Source organism: Hyperolius riggenbachi, chromosome 4, assembly GCF_040937935.1.
Source record: "Hyperolius riggenbachi isolate aHypRig1 chromosome 4, aHypRig1.pri, whole genome shotgun sequence".
Taxonomy (NCBI): Eukaryota; Metazoa; Chordata; class Amphibia; order Anura; family Hyperoliidae; genus Hyperolius; species Hyperolius riggenbachi.
Window position 1 is genome coordinate 429,725,871 of NC_090649.1, and position 21,553 is coordinate 429,747,423.

The 21,553-nt window shown below is 43.3% G+C and overlaps 1 protein-coding gene across 1 annotated transcript in view; it reads right to left on the reverse strand.

Annotated features, from left to right (window-relative positions):
• The window catches only part of LOC137504281 (serine palmitoyltransferase 3-like), a 119,370-nt gene extending 99,580 nt beyond the window's left edge, over positions 1–19,790 (reverse strand). The window contains exon 1 of the mRNA XM_068232479.1: positions 19,389–19,790. Within this exon, the coding sequence (XP_068088580.1) occupies positions 19,389–19,439 (51 nt within the window). The 5' untranslated portion in view covers positions 19,440–19,790. The remainder of the gene's footprint in view (positions 1–19,388) is intronic.
• Positions 19,791–21,553: the final 1,763 nt, after the last annotated feature.

Consider the following 21,553-nt stretch of genomic DNA (forward strand, 5'->3'; position numbering starts at 1 on the left):
TGTCACGCTGCCTACCTGCCGCCACACTCACACTGCTCCTCCTCCATTGCTCCTCCTGCTGCTGCTGCTGTCTGTCTGTGTTTACCACTGCCAGGGTACACAGAATTACCTTCTGCTGCCACCAGCTATTACGTCAAACAATAGCTATATTGGTTGTAAAACCAAAACTAAAAAAACTACTAAAAAAAAAAGGTTTAATTTTTCTGAGGTGCCCGGGTTGAAAACTGTGTTGTCCCAGTTGTGTATTGGACACGATGTGGGCTGCACGACCGCTGTCTGGGACCTCCTGTTGTGTTTATTTACAGTCCTGGTATCACCGCTAGGTACCAGGGCTATTATGTCATGCTGCCTACCTGCTGCCACACTCACACTGCTCCTCCTCCATTCCTCCTCCTGCTGCTGCTGCTGTCTGTCTGTGTTTCCCACTGCCAGGGTACACAGAATTACCTTCTGCTGCCACTCTGCCACCAGCTATTACGTCAAACAATAGCTATATCTGTGTAATTGGTTGTAAAACCAAAACCAAAAAACCATTAAAAAAAAAAAGGTTTAATTTTTCTGAGGTGCCCGGGTTGAAAACTGTGTTGTCCCAGTTGTGTATTGGACACGATGTGGGCTGCACGACCGCTGTCTGGGACCTCCTGTTGTGTTTATTTACAGCCCTGGTATCACCGCTAGGTACCAGGGCTATTATGTCACGCTGCCTACCTGCTGCCACACTCACACTGCTCCTCCTCCATTCCTCCTCCTGCTGCTGCTGCTGTCTGTCTGTGTTTCCCACTGCCAGGGTACACAGAATTACCTTCTGCTGCCACTATGCCACCAGCTATTACGTCAAACAATAGCTGCTCACATAATTACTCCTCCATTCCTCCTGCTGCTGCTGCTGTCTGTCTGTGTTTCTCACTGCCAGGGTACACAGAATTACCTTCTGCTGCCACTCTGCCACCAGCTATTACGTCAAATAATAGCTATATCTGTGTAATTGGTTGTAAAACCAAAACCAAAAAACCATTAAAAAAAAAAAGGTTTAATTTTTCTGAGGTGCCCGGGTTGAAAACTGTGTTGTCCCAGTTGTGTATTGGACACGATGTGGGCTGCACGACCGCTGTCTGGGACCTCCTGTTGTGTTTATTTATAGCCCTGGTATCACCGCTAGGTACCAGGGCTATTATGTCACGCTGCCTGTCTCATTGACTGCCTGCTGCCACACACTCATCCTCCTTCTCCTGCTGCTGAATTTACCTCCTGCTGTCTGTGTGTTTCCACTGCCAGGGAGCACATACAATGGCGCTTCCAACATGCGTGCGCCCACCAGCTATTTGTTACGCTCAAAAATAGCTGCATTTCTTTAAAAAAAAAATGGAAAGAGAAATAAGTGAAGAAGAAGAAGACGATATAGAAAAAGGAGAAGGAGAAGAAGAAGAAGAAGAAGATGAAGAAGATGAAGAAGATGAAGAAGAAGATGAAGAAGAAGATGAAGAAGAAGATGAAGAAGAAGATGAAGAAGAAGAAGATGATGAAGAAGAAGAAGATGAAGAAGAAGAAGATGAAGAAGATGAAGAAGAAGAAGAAGATGATGAAGAAGAAGAAGATGAAGAAGATGAAGAAGATGAAGAAGATGAAGAAGAAGAAGAAGAAGATGAAAAGGAAGATGAAGAAGAAGAAGAAGATAAAGAAGAAGATAAAGAAGAAGAAGAAGATGAAGAAGAAGAAGAAGAAGAAGATGAAGAAGAAGAAGAAGAAGAAGATGAAGAAGAAGATGAAGAAGATGATGAAGAAGAAGAAGAAGATGAAGATTAGAAGATGAAGAAGAAGAAGATGAAGAAGAAGAAAAAGAAGAAGACAATATAGAAGAAGAAGAAGAAGATATAGAAGAAGATATAGAAGAAGAAGATATAGAAGATAAAGAAGAAGAAGAAGAAGAAGAAGTATATACAGTACTGAACAAAATTCTGGACACAACTTCTCTTTCCACCTTTTTTTTTTTTTAAGGAACATCCCCACATAATCACTTGCTGTTGTTACTTGGAAAAAAAGACGTTTCTTGCATCATTCACCCTCAAAACAAGTGTTGGAAGCTATTTAAGGCCAATTCGAATAGTCAGCTCGAATAATGAGCTCGAATACCGACTTTAATAGTCAGCTCGAAGTCCGAGGTCGAATTGAATAGTAAAAATTATTCGACTCGAATATTCGACTGACCTCGAATAATTTACTATTCGAATTCGACCAAACTCGAATTTTAAAAAGGGGTATTTGAGCACCACTGCTCCCCTCAACCGCAGTATAAGCTCTCCATTGTTGCTATGTTGGTAATGATCACTTCTATATGTGCTTTGAATAGTGTTAATCGTTAACAAACTATTCCCCTCCCCTGCTTTCACCTATCATACTGTGGCTGTTCTTGGTTTTGTTGCGCCATATGAATTGTTATGCATTAAATGCTTGGGGGCTCCAATGCAAACCTTGCACTGGGGCCCAAAGCTCTGTAGCTACACCACTGTTCCCGTGGGTGATGATGGGACGAGGGAGGAGTCTGGACAGAACACAGACTGCTGCATCTGACATTAGCACAGCATGTCACCACTGCAAACCAGCAAGCTAGATAATAAATAATAATAATAAAAAAACTGAATGCAAAAATGGTTTATGTGCAGGATCAGGCCCAGGCAGCATAAGGAGGAGGGTGGAGTTCTAAAATAGATTGTTCACAGGTATTTGCATTGTCTGAGCTCCAGAATCACAGAATGCCACCTGCTGATGGACAGTGGAAACTCACTATACTCCTGACATGTCACCCAGTGGCGAAACGAGGAGCTGTTGGTGAGTATAAAGATTGTAGAGAGCCAGCAGCTGGTGAGTGGTAAAGGCCCAATGCAGTTATCTTATCTTACCTGCCATTTAGCTCATGAACTATCATCAGGGCAGGGTTTTCACCACCCCCAGGAATGTCATGCAAAGAAATTCAGTCCTTCATGTTAAGGTCTCTGGGAATGAGGACATGCCTTATGGTGCCCATACAGATAGCAATATATGGGCAGATTGACCAAGAGACAGATCTCTCTCTAATCTTATCAGAGAGAGATCTGTTGCCTGCTTATACACCGCAGACCAATACCTGATAGATTTCGACATAAAATCTGGATGGAATCACCCTGCCTGGTTGCCCCCAAGTATAAAATGCGCCTCCCAGTGCTGTGTATATTCTCACCTGTCCCACTGGCGTGACTCCCGGTGCCTTCCACTGTCACCCCAGTTACAGGGAGTGCTGTACCATGTGGGGCATGTGTCCTACTTGGTAATGAGGGTGACAGCGGATAACGCCGGGAGCCATGCCAGTAGGACAGGTGACAGTTTACAGAGCCAAGGCACGGGGTGGACATTTTACACTTTGGGGGACAGTGGACTGGGCCGGGGGTCCGTCACATATGTCGGTCATTGTAATATCAATTGCACCCGATTCAGCACTTTTGACCACTATTTCCAGCATGCTCACTCGATGCATCATCATCAGGCAGACATGTTGCTGCACAACTTTTTAATCAAATTTGATAGAATTATCAATAAAAATATTGAATTGGATGGTCGTTCGGGCAACTAACGGCAGTAACACTGCTGATCCACGCCAGCCTATGACAACTATAGACTATAAGTCCCAGGTCCGCACAATTACATTAAGCTTATGTCTCCTTTCTTCACTTGTCTATTTATATTATTCATTGTTCCCATAGCTAATTAACCCTTACATTTCCTTTGTTACAAAAAAAGGTCTTGCCATTTGAACAATTGCTTTTAGTTTACAATATAAATAATTCACTGAAATTAAACACTTATAAGAGTATACCAAAGTTTGTCCTGCATGACAGAAAACTTCCTCATATGCAGACACATAGAAAAAAAGGAACACAGCATAGTTATTTGTGTGCTAGGCACTGTACATACTCATGTCTATCTCATCATGTCACATGTCACCTCGGGTATCATTTAACCCTCCATGTAAATCTTCTTTAAATTTCCCGCCTTAAAGCAGAATTAAACTCTAGGGGCTTGATTCACTAAACCGTGATAACTCATATCACAGCCACGCTAGCGTTTTCATGCAAAATTTTGCATGCAAAAATACGTGATTGCGTGCAGAAATTCGCTATTGCGTGCAGAAAACATACGCAAAAACACTAGTGCGGCCATGATATGAGTTATCACAGTTTAGTGAAACAAGCCCCATATATGATGAATTTAAAAAATACATTATTTGGCACCAGCGGCGTCGCTAGCACAGAAGGTCCGAAGCACATGCCACGGACCTTTTGTGGGGTGCCCCAAACGTCCTACGGAAAAATTGCCCAGTTACTCACCTCCTCCGAGTCCAGCCACCTGGTTTCCGGAGCCTGCAGTAGTGTTGTCCGGATCATGAACGATTCGGATCTTTGATCCGAATCTATTTTGTGAGTCGAACATCCGAATCATCAAAATGAGTGATTCGGATCGCAAAAGGGGGCGGGGCCAGAAGCGACACGCCCCCTCTCAGCGGGCAGAGGGGTCCTGGAAGCAGAGCAGAGATGGATCGCTCTGTTGGAGGGGACTCAGGGGAGCCAGCCTTGCAGGGACAGGTAGAGGGGACATGGGTGCCACTGCCAGATATGTATAGAGCACACATACTGGCTGAAATGTGCTGCTCATTATAGGCTGCCTGTTCCGTAGTTGTGCACAGTGATCACATTGGAAAGTTTTGGCTCAGCACAGCTCAGCTCAGTAACTTTGCAGGCACTGTGATTGCAGGGCAATATGATCCTCCTGGCTCCTGCACTCGCTCTGAACAGCTGCACTTATCTTTGGGGAATGCTTTCTTTCACTGTGACGTTTCCATTCAAAGTATACAGATGAACATGTATGTAGGTGAAATATATGTAAAGCTGAGCATATGATTGCAGCATGTGGGTATTGTGTGCAAACAAACATTTCTGCTCTCTGCTCGTCCCTCCTCCCTTCTCTGTCCACTCCCTGTCCTCTGTCCATCTTCTCCCCTTCTCTGCGTGTCCACCCCCCTCTCTTTCTCCTGTCCTGCTAGTCATTTCACCCCCGAATGCTTCCATTGTAAAATGATCCGAGATTCGGATCAAAGATTCGGATCTTTTCAATGATCCGATTCGAATCATCCGGATCATTGAAAAGATCCGAACTTCCCATCTCTAGCCTGCAGACAGTGGCGTAGCTAAGGAGCTGTGGGCCCCGATGCAAGTTTTACAATGGGGCCCCCCAAACACTCTATACATAACAATTGATACGGCGCACCAAAACCTGCCAATGGCAACTACAGTGTCAGAGGTGCAAGAAAGGGATGGGGAACAGTTTGTTAATGAATACCACTATCCAAAGCATCTATAGAAGTGATTATTATGAGCCCAGGACCAATAGAGAGCTAATACTGTAGTTGAGGGAGGGCCCTTCGGGGCCCCTCTGGCCCAAGGGCCCCGATGCGGTCGCTACCTCTGCACCCCCTATTGCTACGCCCCTGCCTGCAGACATCTCTTTCCTCCAGGCTTCTCCCCCTAGCCTCGGAGAATGAATCAGACACTGGGGGGAGGAGTCCAGAGGGGAAGATGACTGCAGGCTCAAAGCGTGGATGAAGGAGGAAAGTTTTAGAACAGGTGATGTCTCTCTCAGCTAGGTTGATCTGTGCGGGAACAGAGAGAGCAAAAGAGGAGTTTGACAGCCACTGCCTGTGAGTTACGTTGTGCAGTCTATGTGACAGATACTGTCTGCCTTTTTAGCTAGAGAGGGAGAGATCTGGACTGCGTCTGGAGCCAGGACAGCGTAAAGGGATTGCCAGACCACTGTGCTACTGTGCAAGGGCTGGGGAGCCATCAAACATCAAATGTCACTCACTGTGACTGCACACGGAGGAGACAGTGAAAGGTACTAAACACTTGGGCTAGAGTGCAGTCGAACAGGGGACCTGGGACCAGGCTGTCTGAAAAGAGACTGACAAACTGTCAGTCAAGACACACAGTATGATAATGTCCTGAGAGGAGCTCACAATCTAATCTTACCTACTGATAATCTAATGTCCTATCATCTTGATATGTCAGGATTTAGCACTAACATTTTCTGCAGCACATTACATAATATATAGTTATGTTACTGACTGTCTTTAGAGGAGCTCACAATCTAATCCTACTGTAGTCCTAGTGTAATGTCATACCATATTATTATTCTGTATTTATATAGCACTGACATCTTCTGCAGCACTTTACAGAGTACATAGTTATTGGGGTCGCTGTTCATGTAAATTTGTCTCCACCCATGACCACACCCATTTTTCAGTGCACTGCGTACAGCGTGCCACTGGAGTGCCCAAAAGTGCACCTGATCTTTTGGGAACCTAGCAACGCCCCTGTTTGGCACCGTCATAACTCCAAAATTGCAACAAAATCACAATTGCACCAAAATTGTTCCAAAATTGCGAATGCAGGAAAAATCACAATCTCTGAAAAAATCTACTTCCTCCTGCTTTGCCGAGACAACCAGCTAACACAGCTGAGAGATCAAATAATAGTAGTGATTAGACACCAATGAGGGAGAATTAGATAGGCTAAACTCTCTAAATACACACAGGGTGAATTTCTCTATGTTTCCTTCTGTCCTGTGCAAGTGTTCAGCTCCACTCTCAGCACCTGATATACCGCTCCCATAACCTGAGCACTAGAATTGGCTGTGTAATTGCCTTGTGCCAGTGCCCAAATGAACTGCAGCCAACAGAGCATGTCCAGTTCTGTTTTACTGCAATGGGGATAAATAAAGTCACTGACCTTGCGATATATATTTACAGAGCTCTGTCAAGAACAACATTGTGTTAGGAGAATTACAAATATTTAGCAGGTAAAGCAGTTCATACAGGTTATACCGTAAAATGTGCATGACATATTTGTTTGCAATAACAGCAGTGAAATCAGTTTCACAGCAGCAGTAACAATAATATTTATGAACCTGGAGAATAAAAATGTTAACGTGCGTTAGGCTGGGAATAGCCATTCTCTGACAATAAGGTTAATGACTGGATAAGCAAACAAATAAAATGGTCCAGAAAGCCACCTGGATCAGGTTTATGATGACAAATATCAATAGAGGGGCCACCTGGAATGACACCATGCAGCAAAGTCTATCAACACATGCTAGCAAATGGGCACTACTGAAATTCCAGGCAGGGAAATGCACGCCTTAGAGTGAACCCAAGGAGAAAATAAACTGATGAGATAAACAATTGTACTTATCCTCCTACTCCTAAAAATACTTTTTTTTTTTTTAGATATACCATGGTTTTATTTTAGAGTTACACATTTACAAAGTAGATTGAATGCTCTATTGTCTTTGCTCAGTGGCAGCCTATTAACTTTCCCAGAGTTAAAATACATGAACTATTGACCTTTTTCTATCTCTCCCCTGCTCTCAGAAGTTGTATTCTGCCAGGAAACTTTTCTGCCAGGAAACTGTAATATATACACATGTTTATCTCATCCTGTCACATGTTCCCTTGGGTACACTTTAACCCCGAAGTCCAACTAATATTTATCTGTCTATCTGCCAGGGCCTTGTAGATCTAGGCACTGGTGGAGAACTTGGGGAAGTCACATGGACATGGAATCTAAGAGACGACAATTGGTCTTGGCCAGAGAATCCCATGAGGCTCAATGGACATTGCAGCCAGTGGCCACCAGGTCACAGCTATTGGTGTTGTCAGGTCTAGTGATGGATAGAACAGGAGGACATACCCTGCTGTGTAAAGAGGGCAGGTCCTGGATTAGCAAGGCTAAGATGACAGCACAATGCATTGGACTGGCAGGGACAGGGTGGCAGACTGTGGAGTGGACTAACAGGGATCAGGAAGACTGACAACTGTCAGGGTCAGGAACGGAAAGGATAGTCATGGACAGGCAGACTAAAGTGCAGATGTTGAATCTATCTATCTATCTCTCTATCTACAGTGGCTTGCAACTGTGGATTCCACATTTTGTCATCGAATCCCAGCCAGGTCATCTGCAAGGAGTGTGTATGCTCTCCCCGTGTCTGCATGAGTTTCCTCTGGGCACTCCGGTTTCCTGCCACATCCCAAAAACATACAGATAAGTTAATTGGCTTCCTCCTAAATTGGCCCTAGACAATACGCATACAGTGGCTTGCAAAAGTATTCAGCCCCCTTGAAGTTTTCCACATTTTGTCACATTATTGCCACAAGCATGAATGAATTTTATGAAAGACCAATACAAAGGGGTGTACACGTGAGAAGTGGAACGAAAATGATACATGATTTCAAACATTTTTTTCAAATAAATAACTGCAAAGTGGGGTGTGCGTAATTATTCAGCCCCCTGAGTCAATACTTTGCAGAACCACATGTTGCTGCAATTACGGCTGCAAGTCTTTTAGGGTATGTCTCTACCAGCTTTGCACATCTAGAGACTGAAATCTTTGCCCATTCTTCTTTGCAAAACAGCTCCAGCTCAGTCAGATTAAATGTACAGCGTTTGTGAACAGCAGTTTTCAGATCTTGCCACAGAGTCTCGATTGGATTTAGATCTGGACTTTGGGCCATTCTAACACATGGATATGTTTTGTTTTAAACCATTCCATTGTTGCCCTGGCTTTATGTTTAGGGTCGTTGACCTGCTGGAAGGTGAAGCTCCATCTCAGTCTCAAGTCTTTTGCAGACTCCAAGAGGTTTTCTTCCAAGATTGCCCTGTATTTGGCTCCATCCATCTTTCCATCAACTCTGACCAGCTTCCCTGTCCCTGCTGAAGAGAAGCACCCCCAGAACATGATGCTACCACCACCATATTTGACAGGGGGGGTGGTGTGTTCAGAGTGATGTGCATTGTTAGTTTTCCGCCACACATAGCGTTTTGCATTTTGGCCAAAAAGTTCCATTTTGGTCCAATCTGCCCAGAGCACCTTCTTCCACATTTGCTCTGTCCTCCACATGACTTGTGGCAAACTGCAAACAGGACTTCTTATGCTTTTCTGTTAACAAGGGCTTTCTTCTTGCCACTCTTCCATAAAGGCCAACTTTGTGCAGTGCACGACTAATAGTTGTCCTATGGACAGATTCCCCCACCTGAGCTGTAGATCTCTGCAGCTCGTCCAGAGTCTCCATGGCCCTCTTGACTGCATTTCTGATCAGCGCTCTCCTTGTTCGGCCTGTGAGTTTAGGTGGACGGCCTTGTCTTGGTAGGTTTACAGTTGTGCCATACTCCTTCCATTTCTGAATGATCGCTTGAACAGTGCTCCGTGGGATGTTCAAGGCTTTGGAAATATTTTTGTAGCCTAAGCCTGCTTTGCATTTCTCAATAACTTGATCCCTGACCTGTCTGGTGTCTTCTTTGGACTTCATGGTGTTGTTGCTCCCAATATTCTCTTAGACAACCTCTGAGGCCATCAAAGAGCATCTGTATTTGTACTGACATTAGATTACACACAGGTGCACTCTATTTAGTCATTAGCACTCATCAGGCAATGTCTATGGGCAACTGACTGCACTCAGACCAAAGGGGGCTGAAAAATTACGCACACCCCACTTTGCAGTTATTTATTTGTAAAAAATGTTTGGAATTATGTATGATTTTCGTTCCACTTCTCATGTGTACACCACTTTGTGTTTGTCTTTCTTGTGGAATTCCAATAAAATTGATTCATGTTTGTGACAGTAATGTGAAAAAATGTGAAAAACTTCAAGGGGGCCGAATACTTTTGCAAGCCACTGTATCTATCTGTCCAGGACAGTTTTTTACAATTTTGATGCCCTGGAGCCCCCATTATTGCTTTACATAGGCAGTAACGTTCCAGGCCTGCTTTGCATCATATAACATTGTTGACATAATCTGTATGTAGACTATTTATACAGAGGGAGGGAGTATAAGCATGTAATGCTTCAAAACTTCCAGTCTGTAAAATACAAGCTCTAGTTTATAGGGTAATTTAAGCTTTTGGGGACTGACGTAGGTTGAATCTACGTCCAGCAGGTGGTGCTGCTGTCCTGACTGGACGTTGATTCAACGTCCGCGCTAACAAACCGTCCTGACGCGATCGTGCGCACCGGAGAGGGAAGATTAAGCTGTCATATGACAGCTGACATCTCCCCTCAGTGATCAGCAGCCATCGCGTATGGCTGCTGATCACGTGGTCACTACAATCGCCGGCAGATCGTAGTGATCAATTTGCCAGTGGCAGGGGGGAAAGGAGAGGATCCACTCACCTCCCTGCCGTTCCCGTGACGATCGGCGCTCCCTATCACTCTTGCCGGCATCTCTGCTCCTTCTGACGTCAGCGCTGGGTCCCGGCTTGATGACGCCATCGAGCTGCGACCCGGAACTGAGCGGCAGTAGGAGCAGAGATGCCGGCCGGAGCAGAGGGGTCTGCTGCGGCTCATCGCTGGAGCCTGGAAGGTGAGTGATGGCTGCTGCGTGCAGGGGGACACACAGCCCAGCACACCACAGAGGGGATCCAGCTGCCTGACCCCCCAAACGCACCTTCCCCCCTTTAAGCAAAAATGCCTGGTCCTTAAAGAGAGTCTGAAGCCAAAATTAAAATGGCTTTTTTCCTTATATATACAGCAAGGGCATGTGTGCCCCTGCTAAAACGCCGCTATCCCGCGGCTGAACGGGGGTCCTTTCCCCTCCAAATCCCCCCTGTGCTGCCCGGGGAGCGCTTCCGTGTGAGGCCGGGCTATGAGCTGCAGCCCTGCCTCACACGCGTCTATCAGCGGCAAATCTCCGCCTTTCCCCCGCCCCTCTCAGTCTGCCTGCGCTGAGAGGGGCGGGGGAGAGGCGGAGATCAGCCGCTGATAGACGCGTGTGAGGCAGGGCTGCAGCTCATAGCCTTGCCTCACACGGAAGCACACAGGGGTAGCAAAATCTACGACCAAGTTGGTCGTGATTTTGCAGGGGGGGATTTGGAGGGGAAAGGACCCTCGTTCAGCCGCGGGATAGCGGCGTTTTAGCAGGGGCAAACATGCCCCTGCTACATATAAGGAAAAAAGCCATTTTTATTAAGGCTTCAGAGTTTCTTTAAAGCGGAATATAACCCTGCATTTCAACTTTGCTCTAAAACATTATTTACAGTATATTATATGCAACCAGCATTTTTTTTTACTAGACCAGCATTGGAAGGGTTACACACAGAGGTTTAAAGAGTAACTGTCAGGCTGCAGAAGCTAATTTAAACCTCTATTCTCCTGTGTTAAACAGTTTAGAAGGAAGCCCAAAAGCCATTAGTGAAGATAAAAATCTCAGTTACCTTTGATGTGTGCTTATCAGCAAACTGTTAGACCTAAGCAGGACGCAAGCCGCATACTATACTGCAAAGCATTCTGGGGCCCTCCCCTCGGCTGCTAATGAGACGTTACAGCAGCTTGTAATCAGTCCAGCGCGTAGCACTGATAAATCTCCGGGCAGAGTACACTGCAGGAGTCAGCTATTGTTCCTAGCCACATGGCTCATTAATATTCACTGCACACTGTGTTATTTAGTAGAGCTTTTCTGTGATCAGGAAGCAGGCAGGACATGACAACACATTTGACAGAAAAACATGGAGCCTGCCATGAGCTGTCAGGAGCATCTATCTCTGCATATACTATATACAAATTCTGTGAAATCCAAACGTGGACAGTGAAATGCATATGTAATGTAAGTACAGCCAATCTTTAGCTACTGATATATGTGTTTATTTTCTCTGAGACCTTATACCTAACAGCTCCTCTTTAAAGTTCCTGGAGAGAACTGCAGACGCATCAGAAGCTTACATAGATACATTTTGTTTACTTAAATGTATCTAAGTGTGGAATGTGACTCACTCTCTCTGACTGAGAAGGAGCTGGAGGACAGCCAAAGAGTGTGTAACATTTCTCACTTGTTACATTCTATTTAGTTAAATGTATCTATCTGAACCTCTGCATATCTCTCCACGGAACTTTAAACCTCTGTGTGTAATCCTTCCAATGCTGGTCTAGTAAAAGAAAAAATGCTGGTTGCATATAATATCCTGTAAATAATGTTTTAGAGCAAAGTTGAAATGCAGGGTTATATTCCGCTTTAAGGGGGGTTAGGCAGCCGGTCCCGAAAGGGTTAAAAGGAAAACAGTGAACATTTAGCTTGTAGGTCTTCTTCAGATTCTGATCCTGTGTGACTGACATTGTTAGAACATACAATCAGAAGGGGTATAGGTTTTTTTTTGAAAATATAAGTGTCATCCAGATACATTAATTACAAGAAATCTAGCAAGGATTGTGAGGTATTTATGGCAAACCGATAAGACCCTTGGTTTACTTAAAGTGGATCTGAGAAAAACATTTATTCATTGCATAATTGTTTTCCTTACATATAGTTTATAGGGCATTCCTCAAGCCAAATCCTTTTGTTTGTTTTTGTTTTAATACTCTAATTCCCCATCAACTAAACAAGCCTCGCCCACGCCTCCTTTTGTGCCATGGCACTCCATGTAGCAAGGGCTTATGGGAGCTCAGTCTGGGCAGGAGGAGGAGGAGGTTACTAGCCAGAGATTTCAGAGGCAGAGGGGAGGAGGGAGCAGGAGAGGGGAGTGAACTGAGGGCTGGAGATGCAGTTGCAGCTTGCCTGTGTGTAATGTGACAAACAAAACATGGTCGCTGTCATTGTATCACAGGAATAAATAATCATAAACTGTTGAAGCTGTTTGCAGCTAGATTTGCTGTTTAAACTATCTAAACTTTAGATAAGATATATAGACAAGTTATTTGTCATAGTTAGTTTTTCATCTCAGATCCACTTTAATGCCTTCATAGGCTGAGACGGAGGGCTTTTTACAGACCCTACCCTATTCAATGTACGCTGCTAGAGGTTGGAAACATTTAACTGTTTGTTACTGAGCGGGAAGGGAGGGGGGGGGTGGGCACTCAAGGGGGCACAGTTATTATCAGGGGAGGCCACTGCCCCAGCATGCCCCAGTGTAGTGCCGCCCATGCGTAAGTTCTGCATACATTTACCTCTATCATCATTTGCAACACTGTTGCTTTATATTTACCCTCGTGTCAGCCTGTGTTTGTGCACATGCATCATGCTGCTACTTACAGGTGGGGGAGGAAAAAACAACTAATACATAATAAAGGTCAAGTGAGTAATGTTGTTTGGACATGTTGCTGTATTTCGTTCTAATTACTTCCTTATAGTTACTACATTTCATCATTGCTGCGCCACAACCACACATTGCTCAGCCAAGCATAGCAAAGGTACAGCTTATAGCTAACAGCGCTATTAAAGCAACGTGATGCAAGACATATTAGCCTGCCTTTCTTAGAAGAGGTCAATAAAAGGCTGAAGGTATAAAAATCATTCTTATTTGTTGGTCTCCCTGTGAACTCATTAATAAAGTAGTGAAGTCACTTAGCAATGCAATGTTTCCTGACACTTGCATATAAATAAAAGGAAGCATGACAATAGCACAAAGGGATAACAAGCAAACATGTTTCTGTATATGATTCCCATCCCATGTCCCCGGGGATAGGTGTTTATAAAATTTTATCTACAGAGTGACTTAGTTATTGAGTCCACTGACTTACTTTACCTGCATTGAAACTAGTCACATGATAATTCAACTCAGTTGAGTCAGTAGTCACATGACAAGGCCACTCAGGTGAGTCTCAGTAGTCACATGAAAATCCAAATCAGGTGAGTCTCAAAGGTCACATGACAATGCAACTCAGGTAAGTTTCAGTAGTCACATGACAATCCAAGTCAGGTGAGTGTCAGTGGTCACATGACAATGCAACTTAGGTAAGTCTCAGTAGTAACATGACAATCCAACTCAGGTGAGTCTCAGTAGTCACATTACAATGCAACTCAGATAAGTCTCAGTAGTCACATGACAATCCAACTCAGGTGAGTCTCAGTGGTCACATAACAATCCAACTCAGGTGAGTATCAGTAGTCACATGACAATGCCACTCAGCTGGGTCTCAGTAGTCACATGACAGTCCAACTCAGGTGAGTCTCAGTGGTCACATGACAATGCCAGTCAGGTGAGTCTCAGTGGTCACATGACAATACAACTCAGCTGAATCTTAGTAGCCACATGACAATACAACTCAAGCCTGCCTCAGTAGTCACATGACAGTGCAACTCAGCCAAAGCTACACACATTAGCACTCAACACCGCCTATTACATAAAGTAGGTAGATCATGCCTATGTTTTCTATTATGTATGCATTGAATGCAGGTGCCCCCATTATATGTGTCTCATCTCTATCACATGTGCATTTATTACATACATTGGTAGCCATTACTAATGCCCCCATTACATATTAAGGTCTTTAATTGTACAGCTCGAGAAAGTTACATCGAGCAATGCAGTGATTAAACATAACCCGTTAATCTTTAGGCTAGGTTCACAGTGCTCAGTTGCATAATGCTCATCTTAAAATGTGTGTGAACTGCAATCGAGACAGGACATAGACTTTATTGCAAAGTCTTCATGCAGCGAGTTAGAATAACACGATCCGTTACTGTGAACAGTCCCATAGAATTGTAAGGGCTGTGAGTTGACATGCAGAATTTTTCTGCAACGCAACTGAGCACTGTGAACCTAGCCTTGGGGTAAGAGTGTGTTCCCACTTGTAGTTGGATAAGGTGTGGCCAGTGGCAGTGGACAGTGTGTGTTCGCTCCAATAGTCCGCTGTTGTCCGACTGTCGCCCGGGGCAAATACATTAGTGCGGACTGCACAGAAGTGTGGCCCGCTTTCCGCAACGGATCCCATGATTCATTGCAGATTGACGAGTGTGAACCGCTCCTGGCACCTCTGTGGACATTCCGGACCTGTTGCTGTTGTATGCTCCCCTACTTTTTATTGCCTGAGGAAGGGTTATACCTGTGAAACACGTTGCAACTTATCATGAAGTATGCCAATAAATTATATGTCTATTTAATTGACAGTCTCTAGTTTCTGCTTGTAGGAGGTAAGCCCACCACTGCCTTCAAAGCATTTTTAAAATTTTTAATAGTGGTTTTATCCTTCTGGAGCCTCTCTTTACTACGTAGTCTTGCATCCACCCCTGGTGGAGGGAGATACCCCCTTTTTTCCTATCTACAGAGAATGACTTCTTAATCCTGAGTGGGGACAAGACAATCTCCTCACCTGCCTATACAGTGGATGTCTTGGAGGTAATCCTGGTTTGTGAGTATATATTTGTACTCTTCTACATTATCCATATTCCGGTACATACTACACTATATTGGGCTCTTGGTGTCACTCTTTCTATAACCATCTGTATCCCATTTATTTTGTATGGTGCTAGACCATTGGTACAACCAAAATGCATGGCATACATTTTCAACATTGAATTTCATCTGCCATTTATGTGCCCATATAGCCATCCTATCTAGATCCTGTTGCAATGTGTCACTATCTTCCTTTCTGCACAACTTGTATCATTTGCAAAAATAGCAACATTGCTTTCTACTGCATCTACGAGATCATTAATGAATAAATTGAAGAGCACTGGACCCAGTACTGACCCTTGTAGGACCCCACTGCGAACAGTCACCCATTTTGAATATGATCCATTGACGACAACTCTTTGTTTTCTGTCCATTAGCCAGTTCCCTATCCATGCACACAGACTCTTCCCCAGTCCTTGCATCCACAACTTTTGCACCAGACTTCTGTGGGGAACAGTGTCGAAGGCCTTTGTAAAGTCCAAGTATATCACATCTACAGCATTCCCAATGTCCACATTAGCGTTCACTACCTCATAAAAGCTGAGCATGTTAGTCAAACAGGACCTGTCTTTAGTAAAACTATGCTGATGCTGAGAAATAAGCTTATTTTCTACTATGAAATCTTGTATAGTATCTCTTAGTAAACCCTTGAATAGTTTGCACACAACTGATGTCAAGGTTACAGGTCTATAATTTCCTGGATTTGATTTTTTGCCCTTCTTAAATAATGGAAAACATGGGCTGCCAGTTGAAAGGGAGTCACAAAAGATAAGATAAAGGGATTTATCAATAACTGAACTTGTCTATTTTTAATTTATTTAGTCTTGCCTTCACTTCTTCCTGCATTAAGTATTTAATATTACAGTTAGAAGATTGAGACTCTTCTGCATCTGTAATTTGCAACAGTGATGTTTCCTTTGTGAAGACAGAAGCAAAGAAAGCATTTAATAACTCTGCCTTACCTTGGTCACCCACCATTGAGTTCCCACCCTCATCCTTTAGGAGTCCAATACAGTCAACCTTTCTTTTGTTAGAGTTGATGTACTTCTTTGGGTTAGATTTGATATCCTTAGCGATTTGATTTTCAGCTTCAATCTTTGCCAGCCTAATTTCTTTTTTACAACTTTTTTTACAACTTTTATTGCACTCCTTATAATTGCTTAATGCAGCTTCGGTCCCTTCCTGTTTTAGGACCTTATAGGCATTCTTTTTCCACTTCATTTTATCTTCAAAATGCAAATACTATTTGACTATTTGTAAAAGTGGCAATCACATGATCGGGGTAAGTGTGCCATTATTTCTGCAACAGCACTTTTCTGCCCATGTGATGATTACAATAGTTAAAAAAGTGTCAATCAGATGCCCCTGGAGCAACTACAAGTTTCCACCCCCTCTTTGCACTAGCTTACTCAATCCTAGTATTTATTGTAAAGACTCCGGCAGTGACGGGGATCAGCTGATGTCGAATAAGTGTGTTTTCTGATTGTTTGAGCCTCAATGTTAAAAATAGGCCTAGCTAATAAAGTACTATACCCCACTCTATATACATATCATGAACTCAGTATTAAATGTTAAAATACAGTCATTGAAACAGTGGTGTAGCTAAAGAGCTGTGGGCCCCGATGCAAGTTTTACATTGGGGCCCCACAAACACTCTATAAATAACAATTGATATGGTGCACCAAAACCTGCCAATGGCAACTACAGTGTCAGAGGTGCAAGAAGGGGATGGGGAACAGTTTGTTAATGATTACCACTATTCAAAGTATCTATAGAAGTCATTATTATGAGCACAGGACCAATAGAAAGTTAATACTTCCATTGAGGGAGGGTCCTTCAGGGCCCCTCTGGCCTAAGGGCCCCGATGCAGTCGCAACCTCTGCAAACCCTATTACTACGCCCCTGCATTGAAAGAATATTAACCTTGGAACCTAGGCTTTAAAGTGAACCTTAACTGAAAAAAGAAAAAGCGTTTCACTTACCTGGGGCTTGGACCAGCCCCCCACAGCCATCCTGTGCCTGCAGTGTGCCTAACCAATCCTCCGGTCCCCCGCCATGGATTATTTTTCAGGTCCCCTGCCGCGGTTTTGCCTTACGTAACTTGATCACAATGCAACAGAGGGGAAACGTTGCACTGTGTGTTACGAGTGCCATATGACGCATACAGTGAAGAACGCGGTTCATGAAAAGTATGCATCTCCGCAGCTGCAGACACATGTTATTCAATGCCGCGCAGCATGCCTCGCATTAGTCCAACAGGTTTCATCGCACCACACCGCTAACATGCCCATGTGCTCGTAACATTACAATATAATGGCATTGTCAGTGTGAAAGTAGTAACTCAAAATCACAACTGCCACTGCAGAATGTAGATAACCCCCAGTTTTTAAAGTTATGATCCACAACTGCAAAACAACTCTATGGTGCCATCTTTTTTATGTTGTCTACCAAATGCAATCTGAGGCTCCAGTCATGTATCTGTGGTTCACTTCCTGAAGGTCGCCACTAATAGTCCGATTTCTAGCGAAAAATCGTTCGAGCGATCAAAAATTCTGATCAGATTGGTTGCAAATAATCTCTGTTGATGGGCACAGTCGTTTATGAACGATTATAAAAACAATCATCTGATTGAATTTTCATCTAACCAAAAATTTGGATTTTTTTTGGGTTGGATGTGAAAGATAGGAAGCAAAGATTGGTTCATTGATGGTGTAGTGAGCGATTTCACTTCCGATCAGAATTTCTAATCGTTTGAATGATTTTTCGCTAGAAATTGGATTGTTAGTGGCTACCTTCAGGGTATTAACAGAGCACTGTAAAGGCTTGTTCACACTAAGGGCGCGTTTGGCTTTTTTTTAAGCGCCAGAGATTTTCAAAATCGCCCTAAAAGCTCTTGTGCAATGGTTCCGTATGAGAGTGTTCACATATGAGTGGTTCGATTCTGACCCGCTCACCAAAGCGCTGCCTGTACTATTTTTGGGGCGATTTGCCTCAATGGAAGGTATAGGGAAATCACAAAATACTTGAAAAAGTGCTTTGTATAGCGATTTCCCAAGCTCTTATAAGAATAAATACATTGTTCTTCTATTCTGGGTCAAAGGGCCTGATTCACAAAGCGGTGCTAACAGTTAGCACACTGGTGAAAAGCCCTTTATCACGCCTAAACTCAGTTTAGGCATGATAAGTTTAGGTGTGATAAGTTTAGGCATGATAAGTTTAGGTGTGATAAGTTTAGGCATGATAAGTTTAAGCACCAACTGCGTTAGCACCGTAGTGCACAGCTGATCAAAAGTTTTGCGCTAGCAAAGTCTGGTGTACTTCGCATAGAGTTTAATGGCGCTGCTTTGCGTGTGGGACTTTGCACGCTATCTACACTTATCTAAACTTAGCATGCCTAAACTTATCACACCTAAACTGGCTTTTCACCAGCGTGGTGCAATGGTTATCACGCCTAAAGTCTCTAACTGGGTTAGCACCGCTTTGTGAATCGAGCCCAAAGAGTTCACTTCCTGACTTGTGGAGGCGCTAAAAATAATCGCACAGAAAATCGCAAAACGCTGGCGTCAGTGATTGCAATTTTAGATGTGAACAAGGCCTAAATGCACTAGTCGCTGCCGTAACTACTAAGCGGATCACCCCTTTATAAATACGGTGGTCTTAAAGGGACAATCTTCAGGTGAGCTAAGAATTATCAATCTCCAATTAGATCCCCTTTTCTTTATGAATAGGCCCCTGCATTTAAAGGGGAACTGAAGTAAAAGGATTATAGGAGGACACATCGCTGACTGCCTTTTAGAAATACTTTTCCTCTGGCTGATGTGTTGATCCTCTGCTTTCACTACCAAATCCAAAAAATGGTAAAAAATCAAATACTCCCCTCCAAAGTGCCTAATAAATGCGTCAGCTGCACAATACAAATAGCTGTGTGCCCAAACCTGAACACTTTATCCAAAATTAATATACCTATCAGGTGTTCTGCCTCCACTCTCTGCATGCTTTTTGCAGGCATGTGACCCAGGCACATTCAAAAGATGACTCTACCAATTTCAGCCTCCTTACTACTCTCCCCTCTGGTTCCTTTAAAATCCTGATCACATGAATAATAATTAACCAAATGAGTTAAAAACTGCAGTGCGCCATTTCCATACCTTGTGTGCTCCAGGGACTGCCCGGCCATTGCTAATAGAGTGAGGCATCATCTCTGTGTTGGGTCACATCTCATCGCCATTATTTATAAGACTCTTCTTAGGTGTCTTCTGCAGCAGCAACACAGGACACCAGTGTGAATACTCAAGGAAAGGTATGATTCATTGTCTGCTTTTATTGCTTTGCGCTCAAAGGTGTTCCAGTTCATTGCTTTGCTCAGGCCAAAGTAAATCATTGCCGGCCAGTGATAACTATCAGAGCTGCCTGTTACAGAGGAACTAAAGTCAGCCTGAGATAAGGATTTAAGCATACATTTGCCTTGAGCTTATCTGACTTGTGCCTGGTTCTTTAGGCCAGTGACAGCGCAGGTGAAGATGTAATGCATGCCATACTTGGTAAACATTACAGGGCGGGGATAGAGGAAACAAGTTCCATGAAAGAGCGGGTCACATGGTGACGGCTTAACTTTGACCTACAATCGCAAACGCCATTACCGTGTGAGGCAACACTTGTATTCACCATCAGTTAAAGTGAACCTGAACTCTTGCACAGGACAGAAGGAAAACACAAAGAAATACATATGTAAATACATACGTATGTATTTAGTGAGTTTAGCCAGGCGAATTCCCCCTCATCTGTGACTAATAACAAGTTATTGTTGTATCCCTCAGCTATGTCAGCTGGCTGCCACGGCAAAGAGATAATGGGTAAACACAAGATGTTTACAATATGTCTGCTTCCATGAAAACAGGAAGTAGAGACACTGCAGATTTATTGCGGGATTTGTATCAGCTGCAACAAAGAAATCTTTTTCTATAAAGGTTATTATGCTGTTCTGTATCTTTTAGAGCAGAGAGGAAACTGAGTTCAGGTCCGCTTTAAAGCAGGAAATTTAGAATCAGGATACTATTTATTGGCTATTTAAAAAAAAAATCTAAGAGTAAGCTTTCAATCTAATAAATATATGTTTTTATTGCAATTTTAATACAATGTGACAAAGCACAGCTTATATACTGTACGTACATTGCGTGATATTTTAAAATTATAAATAAAATGATAATAATGATAATTATAGTATTTGCTCCTGTCGGACTCAAAGAGCTTGCGAGGCAGCCAGCAGAGCTCACTCAGCAGGCAGTAGCAGTGTTGGGAAGTCTCGCCCAAGAACTCCTTACTGAATAGGTGCTGGCTTACTGAAATAGGAAGAGATTTGAACCCAGGTCTCTTATGTCAGAGGCAGAGCCCTTAACCATAACACAATAAATTCCCTGTAAGCCACCAGCAAGCAAGAAAAAACTAAGAATAATTTTAATAGTACTTTTTCACCTTACTTTGTAGTACTTTTTTAATTGCAGAGTGGACTGTGCAAAAGTTATTTTAAACTGGAGATGAAAAATGGTCTCCTAGGAGGAAACTCTGGAGAAAAAGTGAATTGGACCGGGCCCTATGTATTAGATTCACTAAACAGCGTTAAGCAGAATTACTTCTGTAAAGTCTTATGCACAATGAGTAAAGCACAATGCATTGCATGCAATGTTTAGCATTCTGCTCTACTCATCATGCGGTAAGACTTTAGGCCTGTTACTGTACATAATGCAATATAGTGCATACATACATCCCTATATCCGTTGCATTACAAAACACTTCCACATGTCAACTCACTGCGCATACAATTCTATGGGTCTGTTCACATCTCTGCATTGCAGTGGATTGCGTTATTCTAACTCGCTGCATGCAGGCTTTGAATTTATGTGTATGGTATAACATGCCCAGTGTCCATTGCAGTTCACTGTCTTATGCACAATGTGAATCCCCCCTTCAACTTTAGAAGGAGTGTTGGAATGTGTATTTAGCAACAACAGTCTATTATGTGTATATCTATGCATTACCAGCTATAACCACAGGGTGGCAATGTGTGGTGGATCGCTGGAAACCAGTCTTATCACGCGAACGATAGTCCATACACACGTCTGATTCCGCGTGCGAACGACTGAACGACGGGACGTTCAAACGACCCGTCGTTCAGAAAAATCCGACGTGTGTATGGGCCTTAAGAAGCTAGTTTATAATAGCTTTCTATCAAGGAGCTACATATATTTGTTTGCCAATAAATCAATTAGTTGTCAAATAGATGTTTTTTTATATAACAGGACATAAAAAGGGTTAT